The 11,495-nt window shown below is 43.7% G+C and overlaps 1 protein-coding gene across 4 annotated transcripts in view; it reads right to left on the reverse strand.

The window, feature by feature from the left end:
* Positions 1 to 11,495, reverse strand: part of PLS1 (plastin 1) — a 72,869-nt gene that overhangs the window by 25,613 nt on the left and 35,761 nt on the right. For all 4 annotated transcript variants that reach the window (XM_054982683.1, XM_054982684.1, XM_054982681.1 and 1 more), the window contains exons 5-8: positions 6,501 to 6,633; positions 5,404 to 5,485; positions 3,737 to 3,902; positions 3,460 to 3,602 (exon numbers count right to left, since the gene is read on the reverse strand). In XM_054982683.1, the coding sequence (XP_054838658.1) occupies positions 3,460 to 3,602; positions 3,737 to 3,902; positions 5,404 to 5,485; positions 6,501 to 6,633 (524 nt within the window). The remainder of the gene's footprint in view (positions 1 to 3,459; positions 3,603 to 3,736; positions 3,903 to 5,403; positions 5,486 to 6,500; positions 6,634 to 11,495) is intronic.

Genomic DNA, 11,495 nt, shown 5'->3' on the forward strand with positions numbered 1-11,495 from the left:
ACCCTGTCCGGGCGGCTGATCTGCGAAGATTAGCCCCCAAAACTCCCAGTGAGGGAGGCTGGGTCCGGGACGCTGCGGGAAGAGCCCCCTGGAATCAATGCGGGGGGTTAATTGCCCGTTTGTCCCTACAGAGGCCGGCGGACGTGCGCGGCGCCTCGAGTGCTGCCGGGCCATGAGAAACGGCAAAGAGCAGAACTAGGCGAGAGCCTACAAGTAAGCGAATTCCTTCTGTTATTACAAGCGTACGTGAAGGAGAGGTGAGATCTGAAGCTAAGAAGGCTCACTCTTCCCCTTTGCTGAGTCTCAAAATTTGGTTGGCGCCCCCCCCCAAATGGCAACAAAAAAACAAAGTCCTGCCCTTGGCAAGTCAGTTTCGGCTGCCTTAAAGGGAGAATCGCTGGAGGAAATTGTACGGAGGGCGGTTGGTGAAGCTATAAAACCCTTTGTTGACAAGCTGAATGAAACAGATCAAAGGGTGGGCTTAATGGAGAGCGAAGTGAAAACCATCAAGGAAGCAGCGGGGGGGGGCAGAGAAGTCTGCTCGGGAAAGTGCGTCACTCGTGAAGGCTACGAATAAAGAGCTTAAACTGGTGGAGAATCAGTTGATCGGGCTACAAGTGGAACGAACACAGACAATTTTGCGCCTCCAGAATGTGAAAGAGGAGGAAAACGAGGACTTACGGGGTCTTGTCTCGGAACTATTGGCGACACCCGCGAGGGCAACTAAAGAAGACGTTAAAAGCGCCATTTTGGAAGCCCGTCGGGCTACTTCAAAGTATGCAATGAAGCGTCAGTTGCCGCGCGAGATCATCATCGATTTTTCATCTAAGAGGATCCGGGACACTATCCTATATAATTCATACAATGCGGATTTGGACTTCTTGGGCAACAAAATTAAGATATTGAAAGACGTCCCATTTCTAGTTCGGAAAAGACGTTTTAAGTATAAAAAGTTCGCAGCTCTTCTGAGAGAACGTGGAATAAAGTACAAATGGTTATTTCCGGAAGGAATCTGGTTCACCCATAAAGATCAAGCCTTTAAGATATTATCAGAAGATCAACTAAGGGATTTTGAGGACAGGAACCCAGAATTCTAGTGCACCAAGCAAGACGAAAAGGAGAAGTCTGAGGGGGAGGGGGAGGAAACGAGCACTGCGGCTGCAGTTGCGCAGAGAGAACTCCGTCCGGGACCCAGGAGGGGAAGAAAAATTTAACTTGAAATTAAATTGTAATTTGCATTTAGTAAGGTCAACCACTCCATCAATATAATATAAAGCTTTAACTTTTGAATAATGGCAGTATGAAGGGAAAACAGAAATGTAGTGTTTAGTGTTTAGTGTTTGTAGGGTACCTTCCCCTTTTTTCCACCCCTCCCTCCCTCTCTCTTTTTTCTCTCCTCTTTCCTATCCCTTGTGTTATTGTAGTCTTTTGTAGTTACTGTTCTGTAGGGTATGTATGTATGTAGTAGTTGTATGTTAGATATTGAAAATAAAAAATTATATAAAAAAATAAATTAAAAAATAATAATAAATAAAAAATGATTGCATTATGAGTTTTTTAATTGGTACTCTGCCTTGAATCTCAACAGGAAATAAATAAATAAATGAGTAAATTGTGTGGGAAAGGGGAATTCAGTCTTCCTCTCTGTATCTTGCACCATTTCCCCAAGCTAAAACAACCACTGTGGGGCTCCATGTGCGCTGGATACTATGCACGTAATAATGTAAGAGCCTCGTGGCGCAGAGTGGTAAGCTGCAGTACTGCAGTCCAAGCTCTGCTCACGACCTGAGTTCGATCCCGCAGAAGCTGGCTTAAGGTTGACTCAGCTTTCCATCCTTCTGAGGTCGGTAAAATGAGTACCCAGTTTAGATGTGTAGTGTAGATGACTGGTGTAGTGTAGATGACTGCGGAAGGCAATGGCAAACCACCCCGTAAAAAGTCTGCCAAGAAAACGTCGTGATGTGACATCCCCCCATGGGTCAGTAATGACTTGGTGCTTGCACAGGGGACTACCTTTACCTTTAATAATGTATAGTTTGGACCTAAGCCACATATCAACAGAGTTCACAAATTATAAATCTCTGTGTCTTGTTTCCAGTAAAAAGCAACCCCCCTAAAATGGCAGGGATTTGGGGATACAAGCATTTAAAATCATGAATTTTATCATGAACTACCACAACCATAATATGCAAATGTTATTTTTTGTAAAAAAAACTGTACAGATTTGCTCTGCGCAAATACATTAGTACAAGACTCTGAAGACAACAAATAAGCTTAACAAGCTTTTGCTCAAAACTTTCCAAATAGTAGCTTTTAATTTAGCAAGCATTTCTCTTTTAGGACAGTTTTAGGTAGTCATGTAGGTCTGCAGTAAAACAGCAGGATTTGAGTCCAGTTGGCACCTTAGAAACCAACAAGATGTTCAGGGTATAAACTTTCAAGAATCAGAGCTGCCTTCTTCAGATACTGAAGATATAGATTCAGATTTTTCAGATACTGAAGAAGGGAGCTCTGACTCTCAAAATCATATAATCTGAAAATCTTGTTGGTCTCTAAGGGGCCACTAGACTCAAATTCCGCTCTTCTATCAAGACAAAATTCCTTACTGGTTCTATCAAACTTCAGCCAATTTGAGAGCCATAGTAAAGTGAAACAGCATCAAACAATATGCCCTACCTGAAAGACATCTGACATGTGAAGAACACATGTTGGGAGATGCAATGGTAGCCAGGAAGGGTAGTTTAAAAAGACAGAGCCAGCAGCAGGGCAAAGGCTTTACTATACACTGGAGCTGTGTGAAGGGGCAGTGAAATGCCAGAAGGGAAACTTCAGCCCATTATAATCTCTCCAGGTCCAAGCCCGGTTCCATCCCAGTTCCATTCCTTGATGCCATCTGGTTGCGATCCCACACAGTTTTAGACTGGATAAGTGAAATTGACAGATCCTTCTAGAGGCGAAGATGAAATTAACAAACCCTCTGAGGAGAGAGATCTGCTGGCTCTGTCTTTTTAAACTACGCTTCCCGGCTAACATTGTATCTCTTTACACTTGATGATCACACGCCAAGGTGTCTTGTGTAGAGAGACTCTCAATTGAGTTTCTTTTTTTAACCTCCAAGAACGGACCAGAGAAGAAAAGTCTTCACTCTGATCTGCCCTACCTGACCCTGCCCTAAGCCAGATAGTCTGAGCCAACAGGCCAGTAGTAGGGTCTCAAGCAACTTGAGGGGAAGCAACAGGCAGAAGTCAACAGCTCCAGTCACAGTTCTGCTTAGCTGCCATGTAGATTTCTAGCTGACTCTCACACCAGATGCAATAGAGCATCCTCACTTGTGAGAAGCCCCAGCTGATTAAAATGCCATTACAAAAAGATTTCTAAAATGGTCTTGATAGTTCCGGTTCAAAATGTCTGAGTAAAAACCAGTATTTTAGTTTGTTTATTAGACAGTATAAGAGATACCTTAATATCTTCACTAAAGTTACTTATTTTCTTCCATTCAGCATTGTCCAAATGGTAGTTGACCCAACGCAACAGGAGGTCTTCTGGAGACAGTTTGATTAATTGTTCCAATTCTTCACCATCGCTTAGCAAACCAATAAGAGCTATCAAAAAAGTTTTCAGAAAATCTTTAGTTTTATTTTAAAAAGTTAAAATTGCATTGATTGTTCATAAACTGCAAAAAAGAAGCAAACAGATTTCAAGATGTTGTAATATCCAATAGTCCTTAATTTCTTACCTTCATTTCTGGAGATTTCTATATCTGCAAAAAGTCCAACCTTAATGATTTGCCACAACAGTCCTAACACCAAATGTGGTCTCCCTTCCTTTAAATCTTGTGATCCAATATTGACTACTGTACAACCAATAGCTGATGCAGAATTCAGTGCAAGATCTAGATTTTCCTAAATAGAAAAAGAGAAAGAAATTTATGAGGATGTTTGTGTATTAATGTATATACAAAGTTGACAAACATTTTAAAATAACATAAATGTAAAGAAAAAAACCAGAGAAATTAACTAGGGACAAATTTCACCCATACATCTGTTTGGAGCCGCCCAATGCAACCTCGGACTTGGCCCCTGCGCCGGCCCAACCCCAACTGAGGCTATGGCCAAGCGGAGTCATTCCACTCGTCCCGACCCTGAACCCCTTACCTGCAGCAGGGGCAGCAAGGAGGACGCAGCAGGAAGCCACCTGGGAGACGGAGCAACCTGCAGCCCAGCTGAGCCTCCTGGCAGCACTCAGCACCCAGAAGACACTGCAGCTGAGTTCAGCCAGTCTCCCCGCCACCTCCTCAGGCCCCAGGGTGGCCCATGGAGCCGTGTTTGGTGTGGCAGCAGTCACCTCCAGGGCAGACAGGGGCAAGGGAGCCCCACATGGCCACCATTAGCCCTGACCCAGCAACCCGCCCAAGGGGCCGCTCAGGGAGGGCCAGGCTCGGGCAGGGAAGAGGGTAGGATGGCTGTCCAGGGAGGTGGGACCCAGGGAAGCAGGGTACAGGTTTCACATTGGACCACAGCCCAGGGAGAGAGGGATCCAGGGAGGACGGGCAGAAGCAGGGCCAGTCTCTGGAGGGGAGCACAGATGGAGGTGTTGGGTGGCATGAGGAATGGGCAGGCAAGGAGGCAGATTGGCTGCTCCAGGCAGGGGTGGGCCATAGGGATGCCATAAAGGGGAGGCCTCCCCGGGATGCCAGGGAGGAGAATGCTGGCATGACGTGAGAAAGAGCTAGAATCACGGCCCAGCAGGCAGGAGGAGGACTTGGTGGCACAACCACCTCCCCTGCCTATTCTGAGGCGGAGGGATGACCTTCCCCCAAGGCACCCAAGAAGACAGCTGAGGGTGGGGTCGGCGGGTCGGGAAATTCAGAACCTGGAATAGATCATGGGTCCTAGGAACGCATGGAGAAGCTGTTACTCTGCTTATGACAACTGTTAGTATATTCTTTCCATATGGATATGAAAAACATGGTGTGTAGCAGGGAAATACCAACAACAACCACTGCAGTTCCAAAGGGATTAAGAATGCTTTGTTCGGGAGATCAGTAAACTTGCCCATGTACAAATCAGAAACACGTTGATCATAACAATATGGAGAATTATGTGTCAGACTGCATACTGCAAATAAGGATCAGACCCACAGTAGCTTTGCAAAAATATGTACAGAAATGGTCCTAGCATTAAATTATCCTTAGTTGGAGTTTCAGTCGATTCTGTTAATATATGGATTCCAGGAACAACCTAGGAACATGTAATGAGTAACCAGGAATTGATTTGTTGCAATTATCTTATTACTTTGATATTTTTAATATTCAAAGAATGTTTCAAATCGTAACCTGTTCACCTTCAGGACAGCCTGTTAAGGTAGGTTTTATCTTATTTTTTGCTACTGTGCAATACTTACAGCAACTGTAAATGGAGTAAGCTTCTTCTTATTAATAGCTCTCTCATCAATTGTATCTGGTTGGGATAAGTTTATCATTTTGCTGGGGAAGTAAAGGTAAATGTTTATTTTTATATTTTGAAAATTATTATCAGCTTCATGCATAGGTTATCAGCTTCATGCATATCATCCTTCCTGTATTTTGATTAGATTACAATTATTCTGATAATACTAAACTATTTACTACTTCCCCACAATGTGAAAATAAACCACAGAAAAACACAAGGGAGTAGCGAATGTAGTGCTGGAGGGCTAGATCCAAACTGCTGTGAACAGAAGCTCACAGAAGTGCAACTTCTGTGCTTTTTTTCCGCAGCCTGTGTGCCCCTCAAAAACCTTGTGCAGTGGGTTGGGGGACCCATCCTAAATTCCATATGGTATGGTGGTGTGCAGGAGGAAAGGTGAATCAGGTGAAATCTCTCCCTTGCATGGAGGGAGGGTTGCTCTAATAAAACAGAAGCAATGGTTTTGCCTCATTCCATCTCCTTATTGTGGTCCCCTGTATTGCATAGCATTTAATTCAAGAGAGTCTCCAAACATTAAGCCACAGGTTTTCTGTGGACTGGCAAGTGAAGAGGAAGGCAGGCAAAATGTTCTACAAACTCCTTCAATTCACAGAACTTTGGATCCAAGCCAGAAAAAAGGAAGAAATGATACATTATGATTAATGGGTGTTTTGATTTCGTAAAAGTTCAGATAATTGAACAGTTGAATGTATATAAAAATGCTTAGTCACTCACTGACTGACAGGAGCAAAAGAATTGCATTTTGAACCATGTGTGCAAAATCATTTAGATTTCCTGTATTTTATTAATGACTATGGGGGAATCACCCACAGACCTCAAGGATGGAGCCAATTTTTTTAAAAAGTCCCATGAATTCCAAAGGGAGACTGAAATTCTCCCATTGAAATCAGTGGGGACTACGTGGGTTAAAAGTGCTTCATTCTGGCTGGATTATGTTCTATGTATTTTTACAGGCTTTTTTGTGAGCAGAGGTTTGTGTGTGTGTGTGTGTGTGTGTATAAACATATGTATATATATAAACATTAAACATACCAAAGGAGGATGCCATCAGCAAGTGACTTAAAAAGACTGTCATCTGTTGGATCCATGGGGAGAAGATGTTTACAGTCAGGATCATCTTGCAGAGCTTTATTTATCCAGTTAACAAAAGCAACCTTTTCTTCCTCTGAAAAAAAATTAATAAAAATCTCAAACAATCTAACAGTAAAGACATCAAACATACAATTATAGAACTGGAAAAGAGTCAATGGATCCCCTAGTTGAATCATAAGGAAAAAAATTCTACAACAATCTTCCTAGGTGATTTTTTCATTGCTGAACTAAAGAGTTCTTCCTGTTATTTTAGAGTCAGGCTGCACATTACACTCACCAAATGACAGCAGATTATCTCCACTTGTTGAAATTTCTCAGGACTAGTTTTAGCTTTGGGGAGCTGTCCGCAGGCAGAGCCAGATCTACAGGGGGGGCAGGGGGGTCGCCTGCCCCCAGCGCCGATGATGAGGGGGCACCAGGTGCGGCTGCCAACCAGGAATGCATGTCACAGAGCTGGTGGTGGTAGTGCTGGTGGCTGAGCGGAAGGCTGGGAGGCCGCCCGCATGCTGCCCCAGCCGCCTGCTGCTGCTGCGCCCAGCCGAGAGTGCGTGCTGGTGGTGGCAGCGTGAAGCAACTGAGTGGATGGCGTCCCAGACTTCCTGGCTGGGCGCAGCAGCTGGCAAAGCAGGAGGGCTGGGAGGTTGGAGGTAGTTCAGGTACATGCACAAGCGCTTAGCACACGAATGCTCAGGGGGACGGCAACATCCCTGGAGCTATCCCCAGGTGCCAGCGATCCTTGCTGTGGCCCTGCTAGCAGGCACCCATCTGGATATGGCTGTGACACAAATAGAGAGGACAAGCAAGTGAATGAGGGCTACTGCTCCTAGATTCTATCGCTTCTTGCTGACCCAGGCAAATAAGTACCTGCTTGAACGAGTGGTAGCAACTAAGGGCCAAGCTACAAGTGACGAATGACACTTGAACGGCAAGTGTATTTCTTCCTGTTCACTTGCCCTCCACTCAATCCACTTGCCGTTCAAGTGTCATTCATCACTTGTAGCTTGGCCCTAAGTGAATGGTGGACAGCAGCACTCTGCAGCCACTTTTGTTTGCCCTCTTACAACCTGGCAGAGGAGGAAGTAACATAATAAGTATGGCACACAGCCCAGCTTTATGCTAATAGTTTTCAAACTATGTTCTAGGGTACTCTGGGATTCCTTGAAAGCTTATCAAGTGTTTTTCAATTAAAAGATGAGGAATAACAGTGCTGCCAAGTAGGCCCCCTCTCCTGCTTTAAGGCCTGCCATGGACTGTGCCAGAGTTTCCTGTGTTGCTGTTTTACTGCTACACCAAGATTGCCCTGCACGTGTGCACTCTAATACACGTGACAGTTTCCTGCCTGCTTGTTAATTACCTTGCTGCTGCAATAGACTGTGTTAGTTTCCTGACTCCATGTCTGGATGACTCCACAAAGGACTTTCTTCCTGGGCAGCCCTGCCCAGACCTATATCTGGACCTCCTAGTGTGTGTTTGGACTTTAGTACACGTGTGCCCCGTGCCTGCATTACCATCCGCCACGGACCACGCCTGTTCCCTGCTATGGACTGTGTTTTACGTGTTGTTTCCCTGCCTCCATGGAAGCCTGCCTCATCTGGGCCCAAGCCGCTGTTAGCAGCCGGGCGCCTGCCGGGGAAACCTCCAGCGAGCCTGGCCAGGCGCTCCCTGGCCAGTTCCCGCCTGGAGCCTCCCGCGGGCCGGTCACCGCGCTTGCCCTCGCTACCGGGCAGCCTACTAGCCAGCCCCAGCCATGCCCAGCCGGCGACCATGTTATTAGGCAGCCAGAAGACCAAGAGAAGAAGCCTGCTTTGGGAAGCCATTTTGGAGAAGCGGACACACCACGTCCGCAGCGAGAGAACCTCGCCCCGCTCTGCATATCTTAGGAGCCGCCCCAGAGAGGAAGCTAAGTGCCGACCATCCCAAGCACTTAGAGAATGCATCTCAAAGAAACCTCCGCATTCCAGAGCTGATGACATCAGGGCAAGCCCTGTCCACGGGAACATCCATACAGCACGCTTGGATCTCCCCCTCCCTCCTTTGTCCCCTCTTCCTGAGGTGTCACTATAACACAATCAGATTTCTAAAGTGGCCCATCCAAGACATTCAGTAACCCATTAAGACCATTGTTTCGACCCGTGAGAACCACAAGGTACAGCACCAGCCCCAGGGTACGTTTTGGGTATTTAAGCTGACCACCCCGGCCACATGGTGTGTGCGCCTTCCCTGTCCAGACCCCTTGCTGTCTCTCTGTGGATCCAGTGCTGGCATTGGACCACCTCGCTGTCGTGTCTCTGCTCCACTTCAGGATGGTAAGTATCGCCCTTATCATCATGGGTACCTGCTCATGCAACCGTCTCTGTATTTCTTACTCTGCATTTCCTAGTTCTTGTATGCTTTCTCGTATGTATGTGCAAGTTCAGGCTTATGCCACACTATTAGTAAATACACGTGTTTATTGAATCTATTTGTAGTCTGCCTCTTTGTCACGAGAGTTTCTGGAATTGGGACCTCCGTAAACGTTGGTTAGATCCGTGCTAATTTTAGTTCCAGACTGCTGAGCTAATTTCCCCATTTAAAAGAGCAGTTCTGGTAACAACAGGCAAGCACCCCTGAAAGACAGGTTGATATTGTTCTTCTCCTAGAACACATAGGATGTTCTACAGCATACATTTCATGTGGCACAACAATTAGTCTTAGCAGGCTTTGCCAGAAATGACTGGTGTAAGTTACACAATGCTTCACAGAGGGAATAGTTATATTAGGGTCAAACTAGACGTGTGGATTTTTAAAGCATTGGGTCCAGATTCCCCAGACCCAACTCAAGTTCTCTGCAGCCACACAGAAGAGGCCAAATAGCCTCAGAATGTTACTGTAGAAGGAGGAAGGGCTCCTGCCTCCCCCTTCAAGTTGTTTTCCAAAATATCAAGAGAGGGTAGTCTCTGTTTTTGCTGCTCCACATGGAGTAATTCTGTGCACATGGAGCAATAAAAACAGGGAAATATCCTCTGCCAGTACTATTTTAACATGGGGAAAGGGGCAGGCAGGAGCCCTTCCTCCCCTCATGGTGGCTTTTCAAGGTCATTTGGGGTCCTTTAATTTTAACAACTATTCCCAAAGATGCTGGGTGACTGTGGGGAATTCAAGTTGGGTCTGGGGAACTGGAACCCAACCCTTTAAAAATCTGCATGGAGGACCCTTTAAAGGGAATTGAATCCTTAATGACAAGATTGAAAGAATTTGGTATAGTGGCTCATTTTAAGGTTAATAAACAGAAGACCAAAGTGTTAACTAAAAATATGAAAATATAGGACCAAATGCAACTGGAGAGCAAACCAGGGTTTAAAATTGAGAAAAAGGTAAAATACTTGGGTATTACTTTGTCAAATATGAATTGTATGTTATTCCAAAATAATTATATTAAGACTTGGAATGAAATTAAAAGGGATATACTAAGATGGGCTAAGATTCAATTATCGTTATTGGGAAGAATAGCTACAATTAAAATGAATGTTTTACTTAGAATGTTATTTTTATTTCAGGCACCATTTAAGCAATGGCAGGAAGATATATCGAGATTTACATGGCAAGGCAAAAAAGTCAAGGGTTAAACTTAAGGTTCTACAGGATACAAAGGAAAGAGGAGGTTTGGGTCTGCCACATTTGAGATTATACTTTGTGGCCAACTGTTTGGTTTGGATGAAGGAATGGATAATGTTAAAAAATAGAAGACTATTGGACCATGAAGGGCATGACTTAAAATTTGGGTAGCATGGGTATCTATGGTATGACAAAGTTAAGGCCAATGCAGAGTTTAATAATCATTATGTAAGGCGTGCCATTTTGAGAGTATGGAGTAAATACAAACCTAGGTTTTGTTCAAAAATATCTCTTTGGTTGTCATCGCAAGAAGCTCATTTTAGAAGGGAAATGGTGAGTCCAACTAAATGGTTAACTTATCATGACTTGTTGGAATTTTCTCAAGGTCAAGTTAAAATTAAAACAAGCGAGGATTTAGCAGCAGAAGGGCATGCTTGCCAGTGGTTTCCCTAAATGCAAATCTCGGAGAGATTTAAACTGCACAAGAGTCAATATGACTTTAAGCAATCTAAAACTGAATTTGAAATTGTACTCTACAAATGATTATTATGTTATTTCTAAATGTATACACTTTGTTGAGGTTTGAGACAGCAGAAGAGTAAGTAAAAGAATGTATGATTAAATGGGCAAATAATTGTGGACATGACATATTAATGGAGAAATGGAACAATATGTGGATATTTTATCATATGTGGTGGACATGTAAGAAAGCAAAGAGTTTCTGGTTGCAGATACAATTATTGATTCAGAAGATTTTGAAGATTAAAATACAGTTGAAACCAGAGACTTTTTTGTTGGGAATAATGGACAGCCAGTTGAAAAGAAGATTCGGAACTTTGTTTTTATATTTGATTACAGCAGCAAGAGTACTCTATGCACAAAAGTGGAAAACTCCAACACTGCCTACAGTGGAGGAACAGTGGATAAAAGTGTTGGAGTTTGTGTCAATGGCAAAACTTACTTCACTGATTAGGGAAAATACATTAGTTACATTTTTGATTGAATGGAAACCATTTATAGACTTTTTACATGAAATGGATAATAAGGACTCGATGACATCTGGATTTATGGATTAAGAATAATGAACAATAGAAAAAGGAGGGCTCTTATGTTTAACTTAGAATAAGTGAGACACTGAAAATGATCCATATTTGTGACAGAGAAAATCGGAACTCAATCTGTAGTTTAGTTTAAGGATTTTTTCTTCTTTTTTCACTTGTTTATGTATTGTTAGTGTGTCTTCTTTTTAGAATGTTTTTTATCTTCTGTTTGTTGTCTATAGCTTTTATGTTATTGTTTATAGTTTAAATAAAGAAAAATTCCACTCCAAAAAAAAAAAAA

This window comes from Eublepharis macularius, chromosome 6, assembly GCF_028583425.1.
Source record: "Eublepharis macularius isolate TG4126 chromosome 6, MPM_Emac_v1.0, whole genome shotgun sequence".
In the NCBI taxonomy this organism is placed as follows: domain Eukaryota; kingdom Metazoa; phylum Chordata; class Lepidosauria; order Squamata; family Eublepharidae; genus Eublepharis; species Eublepharis macularius.